The sequence below is a fragment of the Fragaria vesca genome, linkage group LG6 (assembly GCF_000184155.1).
Source record: "Fragaria vesca subsp. vesca linkage group LG6, FraVesHawaii_1.0, whole genome shotgun sequence".
Taxonomy (NCBI): Eukaryota; Viridiplantae; Streptophyta; class Magnoliopsida; order Rosales; family Rosaceae; genus Fragaria; species Fragaria vesca.
The window spans coordinates 15,991,073-16,012,979 of NC_020496.1; the positions used below are offsets into that span (position 1 = coordinate 15,991,073).

Here is a 21,907-nt window from a genome sequence, read left to right on the forward strand (position 1 = left end):
TAATTCCAGTGATTTTGAAATTTCTATAGAAATTAAAATTACTACACAACTTCGATGGAATTGAAAATGAAGGAATTCATTGATTAAATTCCTCACTTGAATTCCACCAAAAATAGGTGTCATTTACAAATTCCTTTGCATGATTCAATTTTCATTTCCAAAACAAGGTTTTTTAAAATTTTATTTTGAGTGCGGCTATTGAGACCTCCAAATTTGCTCAGTATACCTCGCATGCTCTTTACACCTCCTTTTTTATTTAAATATAAGCATTTTCTCATTAGACCTCCTTTCAAATTCCTAAAATAACCTTAAGTATGTTATTCACATATATCTTGATAATTTACTCAGTATACCTCTTATTTATTCTTTGGAGCTCTCATTCTTTTAATTTTTTTCTTTTTGCATGCTATCATCGAGACCTCTATTCCTTGATTTTTTTTTTTTCATTCAAACCTCTTTTTTTTTTTTAATAAAGGGCTAGTGCGGCTGCCATTTAGCCTTCATTAATGAAACTGTCGAATACAAGAGGGGGACATGAAGCATAAACCCCTGATTCCAATAAACATATAGAAGTCCCGAAATAATAACGAGAATTTCTACAACTACAAAGTACATGTATTCAAACAAGCACCAACTAGCAAAGAGTACTACTCTAATGGCGACTCCATTTGCTTTGTCACAGCGGTGACATAATGGAAAGATCAGTAGACATGTAACACGTTTTACATATCCTAATATCCAATAATACAGCTTTCCTACTATGTTGCCGCCAGATATTAATCCCGACAACACTAAGTTTCATCCTGCCACTAGGAGGTTGCACTCATTTGACTAAGCAAACGACGCGCCTCCTACCTAGAACAGATAAGGCATACAAAGTGCATAGACCGACACAAGGCCCTTGGCACCCTATCAAATGGTGATAGAGTATTATTGGCGACATAAAGCCGCTTAGAACTACAATTAAAATATAGTAAAACAAAGTTACTAAATAAAATTGCAGAATAGAAAAATAGAATGGACCTCGGGTAGAACCCCAAGCCCAATCCACAATAGGTCCAAAAGAAGCCCAAAACTGTACCAAGGCCCAACGGGTCAAAGCTTGGACCTCAGCCCAAGTCGAGTCTTGCACGGGAAACCTTGTCTCCACCGGCAAACCTACAACCCTGTCGCTCCGCCACTTCCGCCACTTTCGGATCTCGATCACTGTCAAGACACCGTCCGTAACAAAGGGTCGTCGCAACCTCCCCACCATCTCCACCCCCAACCACATAAAACCAAAGAAAGAACCGCCTCCGACCTCACCTACACGCACAGAAACCCGATCCCAAACATTCAGCAATGAGTTTCTGGCAAGATCCGAGTGGATCCGACCACAAACCCACGACCTTGATCGGCCCAGACAACCAATACATGCAACGAGATCCGGCCGGAATCGGTCTGACACCACCATCGACCACAAAACCACCACCCGTGCCGTCGCCGCCATCGACTGAAGCCAACAAAACTTTACCCCATTCAGCCCCAACAAGTTCTCAAAGAAAACTTCTATACTAGCAGCCCATCCGGCCACACACGACGAATGTCGACGAGGCCAGAAGCCTATGCCGCCATCGTTGTGCAGCCGGACGAGCAGATGAGAAACACTCGACAAAATCTAGGGTTTTTTTTAGGCGCGTGAGGCGCATTCTTAAGAGAGCCTATAGAGGCTTGATGATGCTTTCTCTTTATCTAATTAATTTTGAGCAAACAGAATTTTCATTCAAACCTCTTTCAAGACCTCAATTCCTTGACATTTTTTATTTCCCATAAAATGTCACCAAACCTCCATTATTTGATCAATTTGCAAGAAATTTTTTTCAATGATGTAAATTTTGCTCTTAAAAATCAAATAACACAAAGTATTGGGTTTCAAAAACTTATATTTACCAACCCAGTATTGTCTCTCCTTATAAGTGAGAGGTCGTGACTTATGAGTCTGACTCACAGTAGACTCGTTGTAGCATATTAGTTGTTTATCTGATAAAAAAAAACTTATATTTACCAACAAGAAAATATTCTAACATAAATCAGCCCTTTTTTTTTTCCTTTCTATTTTACTTGTGCTAAACAACGATCAAGGATAACAATTGTATACTATGTATATTTTGTTTCCTCTCTATTTTATGTACATCATGAAATTATTTCAATAGTTATTTATATATATATATATACAGTCTGTTTCTGGTGCGGACGTCTGTACGGGTTTTCCATACGGATTTCCGCCGTTTCTCCACCATTCTAGCGCCGGCACTGGAATGGTGGAGAAACTGCGGAAATCCGTAAGGAAAACCAGAACGGCCGTCCGCACCTGATAATCCTTGTATATATATATATAAATATATATATATTCCTTCACCTCGTATATATATGCTTTCAACATGTATGATAGTAGAAACTTTTCTGTCACACAGTTGATATTGATAATAGTTTTAGCTTTAATTAAATATATAATATGTAGTAAAATTTAGAAAATAGTAAATTAGAAACTAAAAATATATAAGGAAAATAATAAAGAATACAATTAATTAATTATCGAATTGAAAAATCTAGATAGAATAAATATTTTTTTATATAATTATTGTCTTTAATAGTCATTATGTAAAAAGAGATAATTGTCATTTAATAACTCATAACAAATGGAGGTCAAGTGAGCAAATTTGGAAGTTCTAATAACCGCACTTTTTTATTTTTTATATTTCTTTTAAACTTTCTTAATCAATCACACACTTCAAATCTCAAATATACATAACCAAACAATATAAATTGCGATTAAAGGAATTTCAATTGATAGATATCTAAATTCCATCATTTCAGAATTCGTCAAGAATTAAGAAAACTTTCATCAAGTTGAATGATGTCGTATTATATTTCATTCTCTCCGAATTCTAGTTGAATGATGTCGTATTAGATATTTTTAGCTAGAATATAACAATAAATTTTTATTATAAATTAGACGATGATAAGAAAAAAATTCTAACAGAAAATAGAAGAAACTACGTCAAAACAGTTATAAAATAGTAAATATATAATAATTATATTATATAACTAAATATTACTTAGTGTTAGATATTAAAGGTATTTTTAGCAGTTTGGAATGTGTATTAAGTATAATATAGAAATAAAAATCTAGATTAGTGGTGTATTAATAATTTTTTTTTCATTCCCAAAAAGATGAGTGATGTATTTAGTAAAGATTGTGTATTAATAACATTTTCAACAGCTCATGTAAAACTAGAATTATCTCTATTTTAGAGGAAAATCAACATTTTTTTGATTCCAACAGCTCATGTAAAACATTTTTTATAATACAATATGTGGGAATCAAAATATTATGTTGCTCGTCCGTAAGCTTTAACACATAGTTGCCCCAAAACCTAGAAAACCCTAGGTCTTATTGTTGTGATATGTAGCTCTTTCCTGCCTTCTTCTTTGCAAACCCAACCTCCCAAATTCACGTACCGTGTCCATTGAAGCAGTCACAGCCTCCTTCGTGAAGGCCCTTACTTAGATGGGAAGCGGAGCTCTTGATATCTCGAAGATGGAAGGTGGCGCACAACGCCTCAACGCCCGTCATCTGCTAGCACGGCCGCTAGCCACGACTCCAAACCTGCAAGATCTCCGGTGCGACCTCCGCCGCATGTGGGTTCTCAAGAAAGGCTACCGAATGCAACGTACTCCTGACAAATTTCTGATTACGTTCGATCTCAGACCCGATTGAAATAAGGTTCTCAAGAGAGGACCTTGGAGATATGAAAAGACCCCCATTGTTATTCAGTCATACGATGGTATATCTCTTATCTCCCAAGTCCCTATGAACTATGCACGAAATGCTTTTTGATTTTCCATCCAGATAATATCTGCCTGGCAGCGCCGGACCTTGCACCAAAAACTTGTTGCTACAACTGGACCTAGCAACTCTGCTCCTGTGCTTGGTTTCGGTAAAAACTTGATCAATGGCAAGTTTGTCTTTATGGGTGATTAGCCTCCCTCACCACCAATCAGATGCTCTCTTTTTATCACTCCAAATCAGGTACGTACGCAAACCAGTTGTCATTAAAGGTTGCGTTCTGAAATATATGGAATGACTGGAATCTGGTGAATGCAACAGGAACAATGAGATGACTATTGTGCCGTTTAAGAATAACCATGAAAACCGATGTTGGTGTCATTGCCCTTGTTTCAGTCCCAACTGAAGTGGGGAACATTAATCGCTGGGGAGAAAACCTGCAACCCTTACGAACAAAGCTAGTCATTCCGCCATTGCTGCATATGATGCCATGCACTGAAGCTCTCAGAATTCACTTCCAAATTCACACTGAATTTCATTGGACTGAAAGAGGCACCAAGTGGTGTGTTAATTCTCAATGAGGTGCATACTAAGCCAAAAAAGAGAGAGAAAGGAATACCACTTGGATCCAAGAACAAGAAGGGTCGCAAATCAGATGTAGTGGATGCTGAGACCAAGGCCATGCAGGAGTCGAGATTTACTTTCCTTACTAAACCTCTTAGCCCTAGTGTATGTTAAGGGCAAAGAGAAAATTTAAGTTTATTTTCCTTTTGAACTTCGCCTATTACTTTGCTTATCATGCTTAGTTAGTAGGCTCGCAATAAGTGAGTATTGGTACTGTCGAATGATAAGTCTAATCTATATATCACTGTGGTCTAGTGATTACAAACTTTTTATCTGCTCTTAGTTAGTAGAGGAAGGGTATGTAATGGCCTTATCTGGCTTGAGTTTTAATATCAACATGGTATTTATTCAAAATAATACAAAAGGTGGGAAGAGAGATAAATATATCCTCTATATCTATAGAATTCTTAAGAATTGTATATTCATGGAGAAAATCTTTAAAATTAATTGCTTGCCTTTTATTAATTACTCTCTCTCTCTCTCTCTCTCTCTAAAAAAAGAGAAAAAAAGTCATAAAATTAAAACATTTTCCATGAAATTTGGGGTATGATTTGAATAAATATATAATATTTATATAGATTCGTTAAATTATAAAGAAAAATATTTATTTTTGTATAATATAATAGAAGAGCTCTTGGAGCTGTTGAAGAGATTTTCTGATTTTCTCCTTTATAATAGAGAATTGATACAAGAGTTGTTGGATTTCAACCTTCAAAACATGACAAATCTAGGTGCAAATGATCCACCCAAACCACCAACATGCATTACCAACGAGGAATGCAAATCAAAACTGCCATGTCCAAATCCATGTTGTTGGCAACCCAGTTACCCAGACCCCAGGGGACTGTGTTATTGTATTTGCTGACGAAAGAAAATCTAGTTTGAGCATGTTATAGATGCAAAATAAATTACTATTCATGTAATAACATCTGCATAATATGATTTTCTTTTGGTATAAGAGTATTAAGAAGTTTACTGTGTCAAAAAGATAATGATTGAAATTATAAATTCGTACAATAAACCCTCGTTAAATGAATTTTCAAAAAAAATCATAATAGCTTTTGTTGGTAGCGATAGTAGCTTTTGTGACATCGCTGGAGGTTGTTGGAAGTCACATCATAATAAATTTTGTTGTTGGTGGTAGTAGCTTTAATTATTAATGGTAGTAACTTTTGATGCTGACGGAAAAGAGTGTGTCGAACCCTAGAGCGCGCATTTGAGAAAAAGGAGAGAGTTTCTTCCCTGTCCGGCGACGAGCCCTTCGTCGTCGTCGGATGAGATTTGATTAACCCGTGTCGGTTTGGTGTGGGGTCGCCGTAGACCGTAGTCATCGGCAGGGTGATGGTGGAGAAAACCACGGCTTCCAGTAGGTTTGGCCAAAAGCCTCACACGTATGATCAGTTTTTTAGATTGAGGTTTGGGAGGCGGCCAAATGGTGAAGTTGTCGAAGTGGTGCAGTTGAGCTAGGATCAGACTGATCCATCCGGGAAGATTCTCTAATTTTCGATATGAGCTGATTCGGGTAGGAACTCACGAATCCAAATAGCTTCTTAGGCGTCCATGATGCTACAGGGAGATTACATGGGTTCTGATTAGACCTAGAGTAGCTTCTCCCTAGGGCACGATGAAGATGGTGGATCGAAGTTGGCAGTTCGATATGGGTGGTGGGCAAGCATCAAGGAGGATCCGTCGACGGTGGTTTTGGTGAGCTTGGGCCAGACATGGCTAGCGGCTAGGGTTCGGTCCCTGCCTGGGGTCCAGATCTAGGTTTAGGCCTTTTTTTTTTTTAGTCTAGTCCGGTTTTGGGCTCCCTGGGTGGGCCTAGCTTGATTAGGCTAGTACCTTGTATTATGTTCTTTTATTTATTTTACTTTTTTTTGTTCAATAATAGGTGGCTTTATGCCAGTAATAATCCCCTCTATAATAGGGCAACGTAGGCTAAGTCCTGGTAAGTGCACGTTACGTGCCAATAGTGTCATGACTACTCTAATGAGGCAGTGAGTTCCTTACTTGGTCTCAGCCTCCTTACAACAGGGTGAAACTTCAACATAATGGGAAAACGGGATAAACAAGGTATTTTATGGCTCTATATGAGCATTAGCTTTCCGTTATGTCACCATGTTTTATGTAAAACAAATGGAGTAGCCAATAAGGCACTTTTTGCTAAATGATTATTGTTTGAATACATAGGTGTGTAGGGTCTCTTGATAATATTTTTAGGTGTTCTTACACAATGACGTTTATGTTCAATGTTCCCCTTTGTATTTTGTAGTTTCATTAATGGTAACGAGATGAGGGCTGCCTTTCTAGCCTTCATATTCAAAAAAAGAAAAAGAAATTATCAACGAATCCTCATTATAGAAGTTCTCGTTAAAATGGGCTCTTATTTTCTACTTTATTTTCACAACCAAAGGATTTATCAAAAGCTAAATTTGAGCTATCATGCTAGGGTAGAGGTTCTGAGGAATTTTTCAGTGCTACGGGAGGACCACGTGACAGTATGACATAGTCCTACATTCCAATTAAATCTTGACACATGAATTTTATTAAGGAAAAATTACATAAGCTATTTTGTCAAAGACAATTTTGGGTTTGTTATTGCTTTTTAAACCCTAAACTATAAACTCTAAACCCTAGACCCTAAACTCTAAACCTTAGACCCAAAACCCTAACCCATAACCCTTAAACCCTAACCCCAAACCCTAAACCCTAGTCCAAACTTAACAAAGACTCATGAAGGTCATTTCACAAAAAATAGAAACCTTAGTTTATATTTTAGTTGTAATAAATCCACGTGTCAATATTTGATTGGAATGTAGGATCACGTCATACTGTCACGTGGTCTTTCTGTAACATCTAAAAATTTCTCGTTCTAATGAGGACCGTTAAGTTGATGACCAGTTGAGGACTAGCTTTCTCTTTAATGGTTTATTACATTTACTTTCAATCACATTTTTTCATCTCAACCGTTTAGTTTTTAGGTCTATATAAGTAGATCATTTATACAAATTTTCAGCCAAATTGGTGATTGTTGAGGAATCGAACTAAATCAAATCAATGGATGATCCAAAGCCGTTCAAGTTTATAATCGGTAAATCACATTTATGAATGCCTTAACGATTTTTAATTTGGATGAAAATTTATAGAGATGATCTACTCATATATATATATGAATTGAAATTTGTTTAGTCCTTGTGGTTTGAAGTCGACATCTGTTTAGTCCTTGTGATTTTATTTTAATCTGAATAGTCCTTAAAGTCACAATTTTTCATCATCCAAATAGTCCTTATGGTTTTATTTTAATCTGAATAGTCTTTAAAGTCACAATTTTTCATCATCCAAATAGTCTTTATGGTTTTATTTTAATCTGAATAGTCTTTAAAGTTATGATTTTTCATCCAAATAGTTTTTCAGACAATTTTCTCAGTTAAAGGTCATAAAGACTATTCAGATTAAAATAAAACCATAAGGACTATTTGGATGAAAAATCGTGACTTTAAGGACTATTCAGATTAAAATAAAACCATAAAGACTAAACAGATGTCGATTTTAAACCACAAGGCTATACAATATTTTACCCTATATATATGTATGTATGTTTACATATATATTGTAGAGACAAAGAGAGATAACAAGAGAACAGAGAACTGTAAAACAAATGTATCTTTTCATTGATAGGACCCTTTTATATAAGAGATTACAGTGTACCATTCCGGTATACTTAAGGAAAACATAATCCTATTCTAACCTGTAAACCTATCACTATGCGGAATATAGATCCTAGTCGCATAAGGGCAATACACACATTACAGAATATCCTAGAACAATACACACACACACACACAAGCCCGTTCAGAGGCGAGTGTCCGCACAACTATTAAAGTGCGGTCGTCTTTGATTTCTCCACATTTAGGCATCAACGACGGCGCTTCTCTTGCTAGATGAACACCAGAGGCCTCTGGGCCGGCGTTGACATGAAGAAGAAGGTCAAGGAGATTGGAATCAGAGCTCTGGACAATAATCTCACTGAAAACTTTAAGACCGATCAAGGTTGGCTGCAAACTTGTAGCCGACGAGTCCACTGGCAAGAGGAAGCTCAGTATCAAGGTCTACTGTTCGTCTGGCAAGAAGAAACAGCGTCGTCGACGTCTGAAGGTGGAGAAATCAGAGACGTTCGCACTTTATCTAGTTTGCGGACGTTCGCTTCTGAATGCTTTTGTGTGTGTGTGTGTGTGTACACACACAAACTAGACGATCCATATGTGAATATATGATCGAAAATGAGATGAAATGAAGAAGTTCTTAACTTAGTGGTCATGTCCAGTATTATTTGGTCTAGCGGCATAATTTCTTTTAATGAAAAAAAAACATAATAGTCGTTGTTATAACTTCTCGAGTGGTAGATCTACCGAAGAAAAAGCAAAAAAGCTAGTATATTGGAGATGCCTATTTAATCCATCTATTTTCTGCCAATGACGAAATAACCTTGCCCGACTGTACATTGCAAACGAAAAACGTAGACACAGCAGAATTGCGCACGTCTGTGTTGTGATGGTTGAGAGTGAGACTCGATTTGCGATAAACAAATTCTTATTGAGCTGATTGTCTGAACTGAACCCACACATGGCTTTGGTCGATGTCACCAAATCTTGCCTCGATTCTATTACCCAGGTACCTCCCCTTCTTCCATTTCAATCACATTGATTTTCAACGCCAAATTCCAAATTATCATCCTGTTTAATATTTCGCCAGCCTTTCATTTTGCGCCAACTTTAGTTACTCAGATTGTAATACTTGCCTGTTTAGTTTTGAAAAATTAGGGTCGGAGCATGAGTTTTAGAGTCCCAAGTCCAAGTGTTATTTGTGTTACTTTGGATAAAATCCTTCACCATTGAGCTGTTTATACCCTTAGTTTGGTTTGTTAGTGATGTTTAGTGTCGAATACGGAGGCTCTTTGTTGATACAATCACAAGGATTTGAATCTTATTTGAGTGAAGAAGGGCCTCGATACTGAATTATGCTTGAGTTAAAGAATAAAGGAGTCCCTATGAAATTAGTTCATAACTGCTTTCTGCAATTCGAGCAGCATGAATTTGTGGGATACTGAAAGAAGGGAATTGTTCTGTATTTGTCTTGTGATGTTGTTTTATATTCTTTTTATTTAGATATCAGAGCACATTGAAGGTGCTGTTGTTTACCTAGATGCTGGATCTACAGAGAGTTTCCAGTTCATTGGAGCATTTCCTTTGTTACTCAACCATGGAGTACGGGCAATTTGCAGTTTGGAAAGTATGTCTTCTCTTGATGCGGTAAGCTGCTTTGTTCTCTTAGGCCTAAATATAGTTGTTTTTAAGCATTGTAGAAAATGCAGAAAAATAACAATCAAGTTGATATTGGTAGCTGATATTGGGTCTTTGTTGTTTTATGTAAATTCTCTAAGAGGGGTTATGGTTTGAGATAAATGTCCTCTATTAAAAATCATATTGTTATGTTATCTAGATAACTTAACTTAGTTTCCAATGATATGTTCCACTCTGGATTTCTTGATCACTTTTTCTTACCGTATTGTGTGTTCTGTTGTTCCAGGCAGTTGATTGGAATGCAGATTCTGATCCTGATAGGAAAGTCGTGGTGGTAACATCTCGTTTGCTAAGTGATGCACATCGATATATATTACGTTGTCTTAGCACACATCTAGCTGTCCGTTGTTGTACTATATTCACATCTATCTCAGAGGTATGCCTTTGGAGTTGCAACTTTTGGACTGATTATAGTGTTAATTTTTTTCTTTTCATACTCAGTTTGTCACTTCTCTACTAGTGTTTCCTATTAGCAGATTTAGTATTTATCTTATGTGTGAAATAAAATAGTCAGGCCAATCATTTTCTAAAGTTGAAAAGCTGTTTCTGTCTTCAAAATGCAAGTCATATTGGAAAATTTGTGTTCTCAATCTCTTTTACAGGCTTTACAAATTAAAAAAGTTTTGTGTTTGGTAAAATTAGTTTTAAAAGTGCTGCCAAGATAAAATTTATTAATTTCTAGTGTTTTTAGTGACAACTGCTTTTAAAAGTAACCTTCAGGTTGCTTCTAAAAGCTGCTGCCAGTGACATGTAATTTTCAAAAAAAGCTGTTTTTCTTTCATTTACCAAACACTATTAAAATCTAAAAGTTCGGATAGAAGCTGATTTTTTAAAAGCGAAGCTGTACCAAACTAGGCCTTAGACTCCTAGAATACCATCAGACTAATAAAACTTATTAATAATGAGACCCTTAAATGCTTCAAGACTTAAATGGAAATAAAGACGCACTAAAGACTCTTAAAAACACTAGACTCATGATTATTCATCAAGTAGACTTAAACCACCGAGTAGACTTTCCTTTGGGCTTAGTCTTTGGCTTCCAAAGAGGGTATTTATTTTCCAGCCAGCTTATGGCTGCTCTATCATTAAGTAAGAAACAAGAACTTAATTAAAAGTGGGAAAACCAAGTAGAAATCTGTTAAACAAGAAGTCCACCAGAACCAAGCCAGGTTAAAAACTAGCCAACTGTATTTTCTTTTTCATATAATTAGGATGAAGGCAAGAAATTGCAGAACTAGGATGTAATGTTAGTTGCACCTCTATGGAAATTTCAGCTTCCCTATTAAGTTTTTATTTTATTTTATTTTTTTTTAAATATGTTTTTAATCAAGTTTGCTTTGGGAAGTAACTTTATGATAACCTCCTTTTCTTCTGGGTAGGGGAAATGTTGCTGGGAGTAACTCTAAAACATGCCTTGGCATTTTGATTTGATTTTTTTTGACACAATTCTGTCTCTGGTCAATGTGTTGAATGTTCAATCACTTCAGCGTCTGCTGGAGCTACGTTAGATTGTAAATGAACTTGCCGTTACTCTCATATTTCTACATTTCTTCCTCTGTTTGAAATCTAATTAAGTCCATATGTAGATGGACAACAATAGTGGCAATGAGCTGTTGACAAGAGCTGTGATATATGAACATTCTTTTGTTTATTTGCTGACATTTCTAGGTATTGGACTATATGAACAAAAAGCAATTTCATGTTGAACGTTTCACTCTAATTTTTAAATCTTCAGATATATTCACCAAAACTTTTTATGTTCATTTGATTGATTGAGTTGTTGTTTTTGTATAAAAAATGAAATACATTTGGGATCCCCCCAGACTCTTAAATAAAAAACTCCATCTTGAATTTGAATGAAAAGAGGTTCCCTAGCAGTGGACATTAAATAAGACTATGTTTAGTGGATTGATTATTGTACTTTACTGCTCAGGACAGAGGTTACTACTACAAAGGGAAATTTTCTCTGTGTTTTAGGTAATTAGTTAAGCTGCCTTTTCACTTCCAGACTTATCACCTTTCTGCTTTTACTTTGTTAAGCGAATGTTCTTTGCTAGTCATGGTGATCTCGGTATTTTGGATCTTGTCTAATGCTACAGGTTGTCTCCTGTGTCTATAATTGTCTATATATCTTAAAAGGTTCAAAAGTTTCTGTTGCCCCCAATAGGATGGTTATTGCTCTGACTATGTGACATTCCAGGAAGTTAATTCTGTATTGCCATCTATATACCTCTGTTTCATCCCGTTGGAGACTCTACATGGTTCAGCTGCTTCACATCAATTTATTTTTGCTGTAACACTGAATACTACTGCATGCAAAATCTGCTTCTTGAACGTCAATCTGTTATAATAATAACAAATAAAACTTTGACGAATGCAAATGTTGTCATTATATGCATCGAGATATTTTTCTTCTGTCATGTTTGCTCTGCAAATGCCAAGTATTCCATGCTGAAGATTGAGTTCACATGCGTGGGGGCTCATCTTTATAGATTCTATTGAGAGAAACCAAAGCAGTACAGTGTTTATTTTATATAATTGTCTTACAGAATGCTTTAGTGATTGCAGATGGCCCATTCAGCATATCCTGATTCACCTCTCGGACCAGATGCATTTCATGAATATGAATCTTTGCTTGTCCAAGATTATGAGGAACTGGTCAAGAAAGGTGAAAAGAAACCCATACAGCCAGGTGTCAGCAACTTCAAGGACAATATAGATTTAGGAGATGAAGGATGGTCAGGACTTTCTCCCAGTGAAGAGGGTTCAACTGCAAGAGATTCCTATGGAGAGAACCTCATTGCTGAAACAGAAGAAGTAGGGAAAAATTTGCTTGTTTCTGTGCGTCACTTCCCAATGATTATGTGTCCTCTTTCACCAAGAGTCTTTGTTTTACCTTCAGAGGGATCAGTTGCTGAAGCATACTTATCAGCTAAACATGGGGATGCCCTTAGTCCTGGATTACCCTCCTTAAGTACTGGGTTGCCTTCTGATGGTGATGATATTCCTCCTGGGGCAGCCCTCACAGCACATTTCCTTCACCATTTTGCGGCCAAGGTATTATTCATGCCTTCCTTTCTCCATATCTAGTTTTAAGTTACTCACATTTATGCTTCTGTGTTGAACATATTTGATAGTCTTCAAACCTATTTTTCACCACAATTACCCTATACTTAGGAATGATAACTCAAAGCCATAGCTTGTAAATGCTGGAGCATCCGAAGTTCAGTATTTGTAGTATGTATTATATCAAATTCAAATAACTAAGTGTCCACACGGTTACTTTCCATGCTATACAAAATTCCTTAATGTCAACTCTATTCCTGCTAAAAGTTCATTATAGTAATTTTGGATATGTACTTTGGTCTTCTGTGCTAGAGATGGAATTCGTATATCATTTGTTTTAGTTATTCCACTAAAAATAAAAAAGGTAATATGAAGTAAGTCAGAAGATAATTTGACACGTGTTTATCGTTAGCCATTATATTATATTGTAACACCATGAATCAATCAGTTTAGTTGTGCAGATTTTGTTCTTATTTAGTGTGTACCCTGATTAAGATTTGTTTTACCTAATTGTGTAGATGGACCTGAAGATGGAAATATTTTCACTCGGTGATCTCTCAAAAACTGTGGGGAAGATGTTGACAGACATGTCAAGTCTTTATGATGTTGGTCGCCGTAAACGATCAGCCGGGCTATTACTGGTTGACCGCACACTAGATCTTCTTACTCCATGCTGTCATGGAGATTCACTTGTTGATCGTGTGTTTTCATCCGTGCCTCGTAAGGAAAGTACAGCCTTCTATGCTCACATAAAAACCTCACAAAGCCAACTAAAACAGGGCCCCTCAAACCTGGAACGTGCTTCTCTTGATGTTCAGATACCACTTGCTAAAATTCTAAGTGAAGAAGATTGCAAAATAGACAACTTTCGGTTATTAGAAAGCATTGAAGCTTTTCTATGTGGGTGGGATTCTAACAACTCTGCTTCTCAAATTTTAGATCTGAGCAATCTCAAGAACAAAATTTATAATGAGAAGCTGCCCCAGTTAGAGAATGAGCTTCTTAGAGGGTCTCTTGTTACCACTGAAAGTTTTCGAGGAACACCATATTTGGAAGCTCTACTAGATAGGAAAACCAAAGAGGGGACTTTACTAGTAAAGAAGTGGCTTCAAGAAGCTCTTCATCTGGAAAATATCTTGAATGTTAAAGCCCGTCCTGGTTTTGCTACAAAGTCAGAATTGCAAGCTATGACAAAAGCACTGGCCAAATCCCAGTCGTCTTTATTGAAAAACAAAGGAATTATTCAGTTGGCTGTGGCTGCACTGGCTGCACTTGATGAATCTCATTCATCCAGATGGGAAGCCTTTAGCAATGCAGAGAAAATATTAAGTGTAAGCGCTGAAGACACAAGCCAGAGTCTTGCTGTGCAAATTGGTGATTTTATTAATAAGAGTGCTTTGTTGGGATTGCATGGACAGAAGAATGGAAAATTAGGGGCTGCCCAAGGGGTACTTTCTTTTCAGGATGCTTTGCATCTTATGATTTCTGGTTATATATTAGCTGGTGAGAATTTCCCAACAGCTGGGAATGATGGCCCCTTTTCCTGGCAAGAGGAGCAACTATTGAAAGAATCTATTGTTGAAGCAATTCTTGAGAACCCTTCAATAGCAAAACTGAAGTTTCTTCATGGTCTAATGGAAAAGCTTGAGACCAACTTAAACAGGATCAAATCAGAGGAAAGCAAGAAGGAATCGTCAGATCAAATAAACATTGATGATCTTGATGACGATCAGTGGGGTAATTGGGGTGATGAAGATGTTGATGACACAAACAGCAGTAAAGAGAAAGTGTATGATGACATGCAGCTGAAGTTGGAGTTGCGTGATAGGGTGGATAACCTTTTCAAATTCCTTCACAAGTTGTCCAGTTTGAAGAGCCGAAACATACCATTGAAGGATGGGGCTTTAGATTCGGATAATAACTTCACTGGGGATCCATATGCTAGTAGAGGATTACTATATAAGCTTCTAAAACGGGTACTGGGCAAGAATGATGTTCCTGGTTTGGAGTATCACTCTTCTACCGTGGGGCAACTTTTTAAAAGTGGGTTCAGAAGATTTGGCCTTGCGCAGGTAAATTCTATCCCCCTGTCCAGATTTTGGTTCAGTGCGATCAATTGATGCTTAGTAACATATTTTCTGATTTTCTTTAGGCAAAACCAAGTTTAGCTGATCAAAATATCATCCTTGTTTTTGTTGTTGGGGGCATCAATGGTGTGGAGGTATGTATATTTAAACTCTTGTATTTTTTTTTTCTTTCTCTATTTCTCTTTTTGTTTTCTACTCAACATATATCCTTTTGAAACCTACTTTTCTACTGAACTTTGCTTGTTGAGCATTTTTATACATTTGGCATGTTATGATATCCGTCTAGTTCATTTACATTCCATAAGGAGACATAATCAATGATTCAATGTAATACTTGAAAAAAAAAGTGATGTCATGATCGAATCAGAAATTAACATGACAGGGTACTTTTAATGTATAACCAGGTTCGTGAAGCTCAAGAGGCGTTATCTGAAAGTGGAAGACCGGATATAGAAATGATTCTTGGTGGAACAACTCTCCTAACTCCGGATGACATGCTTGACTTACTACTGGGGAAATCTAGCTATTTTTGATGGTTTTATAGTCTGGTATACGAAAACATCCCATATAGAGAGCGAAGGTGTAATCTCTTGTAATGTTTGCCTACTATTTGAGGAGCAATCAATCAGTTGTTTTTCTTTGAAGGGGATAGAGTGAGTGCCATTGAAATTTATATGCACGCTTGGGGGAAAGTTAAGATCAAACTAGCTAGTTCAATAAGTGGAGCATTGAAGAAAAGGAAGGGGATGTTTTTCTTTTTCCTCCATATATTTCTTTCTCAAATATGGTCCGAGGCCTGTTTACCATATTAGGCTAGAGGAAGAGGGGATGCCTCGGACAGTTCTGGGTTCACTGGAGCTAGGCACGTTGATAGCTCCCTCCGGCATAAATAACACATACTGTACCAAAACCCTCCTGATCATCCAGGCTAGGAGTGGGTGAGAATGATTTTCCTTTGGTTAGTTATTGACCATGTAACATGGTGTATTACATATATTTCACAAGTGACCATCATTTATCTCACTAAATCCCAACTCGCCACGATCCTTACAATACCTTTTTCGGACTCCTTAGATTATGACCAAAATATTCAAGAGCTCCTGCCATATTTCAACCCCAAAATCATTAGGAAGTTTGAAATATGGGGTTGAAAAATTGGGTAAAAATGATAAAATTTCACAGTAAAAACAATTTAACCAGCTCACTACTTGTAAGAAAACTGAACTGGAAACTGTGAAGTCTCATTTTGTTTGGAAAACGCAGCCTTAAACCTCCAAAACCCCAAAATCAACCATGGCAGCCCTGAAGCTTCTCTTCTCCTCGGTTCGCCGTCACTCCCGTCTCCACCCCTCTCCCTTTCTCCGCTCCCTCTCCTCCGAATCCGATCAAGCTCCTCCTCCACCCCTTAAACCCCACCACCCCCTTCCGATCGAACCCGTTTCCTACGCTCCCAAACCCAAACCCGACCCGGCTCCGTCTCCGCAATCAGCACAACCTCAACCGCCGCCGCCGTCGGACCTTCGCCGGGACTCTGCCGGCGGGGAGTCGGTTCGGCCGTGGAGCCGGGAAGACGCGCGGTTCGTGAAGGACGGGCCGTCGATAACGCCGGTGTCGTATCCGGCGCGGGTGGCTCCGTTGCCGGAAGATAAGAAAGCGGAGGAGGGCGGCGGAGGTGCGAGGGAGGAGGAGTTGGAGAGAGAGAAGCAGAGGATCGAGCAGGCGAAGAGGAGGGCTTTTAGGTTGGAGGACAGATTGGTGGTTCCTTTTCCGACGTTTATTAAGGTGGAGAAGAAGGAGAGGAAGCCCATTCTTGATTTGATGGACGCAATTCGACAAGTCAAGGTCAGTGTGGTATGGTCTCTCTTTGCTTTTTCGGTATCAATTGGCTTTTACTTAGCTCAAGTAATGCATTGGATATGTAGCTCTTGCATTTTAAGTTGGATAGGGTATAGATTTTAGAGTTGGTAATGTGTTTTGGAGCTCATTTGTATGAGCTTAGTTTGAGATGTAAGGATTGTAAGTATATGGGATTAAGGATGAGAGTTTGCTATCAAGTGTTTTTTCCCTGGAGTTCTGTTGCTAGTCGTGTATGACCTCACCTTTCAATGTCGATATGGAGCTAGCCATAATAGGTTCCTCTTTTAGGACTACTGATTTAAGTATATGGAGGTCTTTAGACTTGTTGTACTTTCGGCACTTTGTCATTTTAAAGTGTTTGTTGTTTATAATATCTTTTTCTCATTTTTTTAGTTATTTTACAGGCTACTGCCAAGTGCAACTTTGATGAAACTGTTGAAGCTCATGTACAGTTGGGTATCGATGCCAAGCGAAATGTAATGTGCCATCCCTTCTCAGTAAAATCTTCTCTTATTTCAAGTATGCTTTTTGTTCATGACATAATAGACACTGATATCGTAACTTGTAAGCTTTAGCTATTCTAAGAGCAGTGCATAAGTTGTGGACTTGCAGTTAATTTCCATGAGTTCAAGACTTCTAATTGAGATTCAAAGTGGCAATTTTCATGACCATTAACCATTAGTGTGAAAGGAAGGCCCTATATAAGGTAATTTAAAATGAGTGGGCACAATAGTCAATTGATAACGTAAAGTTACTCCACCCATTTATTGTTTGGGATGGTTGGTGATCTCACATGAGTGTGTGTTAGGCTAGTTGGTATTATCAAAGCCTCAAGATAACTTGAAGAAAGTTGGAGAGAAAATATATTGGTTGACCTTGAAGAGGGGGCATTTAGCATTCAGGACATTGTATCAATTCCATGTTCCAGAGTCCAGATATAATGTTATCTAATAGTTATGTAAATAATTTGGGTATGTAAATGGTCTGTCAAAACCACTGTATGTAAGTTCATTGTCTTCATATATTCGTTATGGCAGTTGACATCTGCTTTTGGTGGGGATATGCTTCTTAACCACTCTTGTAAATCATAATGTTGTGGATTCATTTGATTTTGCATGAGTTCCAACAGTCATATGGTTTCCTATATTTAAAGGCCCCTTAAGTACTTTTTTTTGTATTTTGGGTTCAGTTTTCTTTTTTGTTCTTGAACATGATGGAAAGGTGTGGAATGAGAGAGGTAGATGAGAAAGTAGACTGAAGAACAAATGCAGAGAAATTCATTTCATATACATACATATTGTTCTCTTTTCTTCACAGTTTTCATCTCTTTCACTTCCCCTGTTTCCCACTCTCTATACTTAGTGGGCTTTAAATAAATAAAAGTCCAAACTTATTGTTTCATATTTGTATGTTATGGTTCCTTTTTATGTTGTTGTAATTAACATGAACTTGTACCTGATTGTTGAAGTGCAGGCGGTTCGTGGCAACATGACGTTGCCCCATGGTAGCGGAAAGGTAGTTATCTACGAAAGGCTATTCATATAGGGGAGTTCTTTTCTTTTGCTTGTATTCTGCCTTTTTGCTTGACAACTACAGTTTTCAGGTAGTCAGGGTCGCTTTCTTTGCTGAAGGTGCAGATGCAGATGAAGCTAGAGCTGCTGGAGCAGATATTGTTGGCGGCGTGGACCTTGTGGAGGAAATTGCAAGTAATAAACCAACCCTTGCCGCTGCTGATCTATTTTCATGTCTGCTAAATTGACTATTAATTGATTTTAACATTTCTATAGCGTTGTTGGTTTTAGCTTAAATCCTTTCCTATTGAATGCTAACTAAAGCTTTCAATATGAGCTTTTATCGTGCAGGCAGTCGCAAACTCAACGTTGACAAGTGTTTTGCAACAAATGAAATGGTTATGCGTCTAGCGAAGGTTGTGAATGTCAATGCTTTCCTGTGGATTTATAATTTTCATTGCTCCATTTGATGAAAATGAAAATTAATGTTTTGCAGATAGCAAGAATTCTTAGAGAGCGTGGTTTAATGCCTGACCGGAAAGTAAGTTTATCATATTGTGATTTGTTATTCTGTTCCAAAGCGAAGGCATCTGCTAATATTTGCTATGTTATATATCAAATAGCTAGGTACTGTGACTAATGACATTGTTGGGGCACTACAAAAAGTAAGACAGGGACACATTGAGTATAAAATGGACAGAACATCAATCGTACATGTTGGGCTTGGAAAGGTACTATGATCTAATTCCAGACACTATGTTTCATTCTACGGGTTCTTGTTGCCTATTTTCATTGGCTTATCTGTTGTTATCACTTTTCTCCAAAAAAAAGTCATTTGATTGATACCTCTTTACAGGTAAGCTTTACAGAGGATAACCTGCGTGAGAATGTTGGTGCAATTATGAGTTCTCTTTTGCTGGCAAAGCCTACTGGTTTAAAAAAGTGTAAGTGGCATACTCTACTCTTGTTTTTCCTATACGTTCCCTGTGGGCTTGATTAATAAAGAGGCTAAGATAAATAATCAATGGTAAAATTTGGTGTGGATTTGAAGTTTAATTGCATACTACTTACACTTGAGCATTCTAAGTTATTAAGGTTTACTGATTGTCTAACTGCTGTAACTTATAAATGATCAGTTACCAAAAATGAACAGCTGGGGCATGAATTGTTATCTGTACTGTTCATATTTAAACTTGTATAACAAACGTTTGTGAACCTGAAGAGTTTAATTGTATGAGGCTTATTGGCTTATTGCGAACCATCATTAAAAGTTATAGAAAGGGGTGATGGTAGTAGTGTCACTCTAGGTAAAATTAATCTGTAACTATCACAGATTCTCTGAGATACTGACATATGTCTATACTTAGCCATTCCTTCATATTTTGCACGTTGATTGAGGTTGTGATAGCATTAGATCATATAATTGCTTGTAAGACAGGACATTTTCTCTTCAGTGAAATCTAGTTTAATGGGAGCTTAATTGATGACTTCTTTTTTTATCGTTTGAGAAGCCATTTGTAATGTAGAATGTAGATTTCCTCTTTCCATTGGCGAACTTGGGTTCATTTCAAAAATTGACCGATTGTTTTTCTGTTACTTGTAACACTATAAATGCCAAAACAGTTGAGGAACTGCTACTTGAGATCTTCAAAATGATTGTGCACCTTTAATGGGTTGATCAGAATGTCTTCTGCTTTATATTATTCTTCATCTACTGTACATGTTTTTAATCGCTATGAAAATGATTTGCAATTCTTTATTTTCACAGCTTCCAAATATGCTGGGTATATCAACTCCTTCCACATATGTAGCACAGTAAGTCATAACCCATTACTATTGTTTCACAATTCCTTGCCTGTATTTCAGGTTATGTAAACGTGATCTGTTGATATTGTGCAGATGGGATCTGGATTTCCAGTTTCAATACAGTCATTATCCAAAGCTGCAGATAACTACAATAAGATGCACCTCAAGTGATGAGCTCTGCAGACATTTCCAGCCTAGATCAGAATCAAATTTTCTATTATTTTTGTTTGTTAATTTTTTTGACCTTCTGAGAACTGAGGTCTTTCTCAGAGCAAGTTGATCTACTTAAATGGAATAGTAAATTTATGTGGCCAGAATACCGTGATGATCAATACAGTTTTGCTTGGCTCTAATCTTCACAATTTGACAGTAGGCGGTGCCGCTTTATCATCTTGATGGTCCTAAAGTTTGTTGTAAGATCATTATTAAAATCTTGTATAATTGATTTGTTCATTCTCAAAGGCGAGTTATCAACTGAGGAGGATCTCTGATATGAATTGACATGCGTAATTTTCTTTTCCTTGATGAATATATGCATTGCTTCAACCTTTTCATGGATTGTGAGGATGCAAATTTATGTCCTCAAGTATATGTATACGTTTTCATATAGGGTGTTTCTACTGTGAAACTAGTGGGCAAACACCAGAAGCAGACGCATTTCTGTAAGTGCGATTATGATTCGTAAGTAAGAATACAAACAGGAGATACCCAAGTGTAAAGTGCATCCTGAGCGGCTGAGCAGGAGGTGCCTTAAGTTTCTTTGGCATTCGCAGTTTGTTCATAATCAATTTGCTATTACATTGGATTTTGAGGCTGCTCTTTCCCTTGGTGCTGGAGCCTACGAGGGATTTGCAGTTGCAGTCCGTCCCTTTTTGTTTTTTTGTTTTTTTTATTTTTTTGGTTTACAAACGGAGCTCAAACCAAAAACAACAACTAAATATTAAAGCATGAAGCAGATCTTCTAGCTCTAACAGTAGAACTCAAATCATCAAGAAAGGCTTGTGCAGCATGCACAGGGGGGTCTTCAAAGCTTATGAAGCCTAAATCATGGGAGATACTACTCTTTGCCAAAGCATCAGCAGTCATATTAGATTCACGAAAAATATGGCTGAGCTTAGCATTTTCCATTCTAGACATGAGCTTGCAACAACCATCAAGGAGGGAGCCTAAAGGATGGAGAGCCAGATTTGAACTTTGCATCAAATTAACCAAAATTGCAGAATCTGATTCAACTTCTAAGTTTGAAATTTGCAGCTTAACAACAAGCTTCAAACCATAAAATAAGCCCCAAGCTTCAGCAGTAAGGATTTCACCAACTCCCAAATTAATCTGAAAACCAATAATCCAAGTACCAGCATGATTTCTAATCACTCCACCTGCACCAATCTTCCCAGAAGCAGTAGCTCTAGTACCATCAATATTTAACTTGAAGAAATTTAAGGGAGGCATCTTCCAAGATAACATGGAATAGCTATACATAGTATCAGCCTTAGCTCTATTATGTTCTTTTTTCCACTCTAAAGCATAATCCCAAATCACTTTCTTAAAACAAACAGGCATGATAAAAGAGGGATCAAAAACCTGCTTGTTTCTCCATTTCCAAATGAACCAACAGATGAGAACAAAAAGATTGCACCATTTAACATCATTTTCAACAGCAGCATGACAATGAAGTTGAGCATAAATCCAACCATTCCAATCTAAGGAAAAAGAATTCGAAATATTACCAGGTTTAGGAAAAGATCTCCAAATGCTAGCAGACCTGGG

General features: G+C 37.3%; 3 protein-coding genes across 3 annotated transcripts; 2 read left to right on the forward strand and 1 right to left on the reverse strand.

Moving 5' to 3' along the window:
- Positions 1 to 8,945: 8,945 nt before the first annotated feature.
- Positions 8,946 to 15,786, forward strand: LOC101310332. Its single transcript, XM_004303144.1, has 7 exons — positions 8,946 to 9,124; positions 9,619 to 9,762; positions 10,040 to 10,189; positions 12,382 to 12,870; positions 13,398 to 14,951; positions 15,032 to 15,100; positions 15,371 to 15,786. Exons 1-7 carry the CDS (start codon positions 9,077 to 9,079, stop codon positions 15,497 to 15,499), a joined length of 2,583 nt encoding a protein of 860 aa, XP_004303192.1. The 5' UTR covers positions 8,946 to 9,076; the 3' UTR covers positions 15,500 to 15,786.
- Positions 15,787 to 16,259: 473 nt separating this feature from the next.
- Positions 16,260 to 20,688, forward strand: LOC101300085 (50S ribosomal protein L1-like). The gene is made up of 10 exons (XM_004305399.1): positions 16,260 to 16,808; positions 17,228 to 17,299; positions 18,297 to 18,338; positions 18,427 to 18,529; positions 18,686 to 18,750; positions 18,831 to 18,875; positions 18,958 to 19,065; positions 19,191 to 19,278; positions 20,103 to 20,149; positions 20,234 to 20,688. The coding sequence occupies exons 1-10, from the start codon at positions 16,260 to 16,262 to the stop codon at positions 20,309 to 20,311; spliced, it is 1,197 nt and encodes a 398-aa protein (XP_004305447.1). The 3' UTR covers positions 20,312 to 20,688.
- Positions 20,689 to 21,073: 385 nt separating this feature from the next.
- LOC101300376 (putative ribonuclease H protein At1g65750-like) lies at positions 21,074 to 21,589 on the reverse strand. The gene has a single exon (XM_004305400.1). The coding sequence runs from the start codon at positions 21,587 to 21,589 to the stop codon at positions 21,074 to 21,076; it is 516 nt and encodes a 171-aa protein (XP_004305448.1).
- Positions 21,590 to 21,907: the final 318 nt, after the last annotated feature.

What these genes read in the sequence shown, in the direction of transcription:
- LOC101310332 (XM_004303144.1), top strand. Translation starts at nt 9,077, where the DNA reads ATGGCTTTGGTCGATGTCACCAAATCTTGCCTCGATTCTATTACCCAG. An exon ending in GCCTCGATTCTATTACCCAG is followed by an intron (nt 9,125 to 9,618) that starts GTACCTCCCCTT and finishes CTTTTTATTTAG; the next exon opens with ATATCAGAGCACATTGAAGG. An exon ending in GTATGTCTTCTCTTGATGCG is followed by an intron (nt 9,763 to 10,039) that starts GTAAGCTGCTTT and finishes CTGTTGTTCCAG; the next exon opens with GCAGTTGATTGGAATGCAGA.
- LOC101300085 (XM_004305399.1), top strand. Translation starts at nt 16,260, where the DNA reads ATGGCAGCCCTGAAGCTTCTCTTCTCCTCGGTTCGCCGTCACTCCCGT. An exon ending in GTATCGATGCCAAGCGAAAT is followed by an intron (nt 17,300 to 18,296) that starts GTAATGTGCCAT and finishes GTTGAAGTGCAG; the next exon opens with GCGGTTCGTGGCAACATGAC. An exon ending in CCTTCCACATATGTAGCACA is followed by an intron (nt 20,150 to 20,233) that starts GTAAGTCATAAC and finishes GATATTGTGCAG; the next exon opens with ATGGGATCTGGATTTCCAGT.
- LOC101300376 (XM_004305400.1), bottom strand. Translation starts at nt 21,589, where the DNA reads ATGCCTCCCTTAAATTTCTTCAAGTTAAATATTGATGGTACTAGAGCT.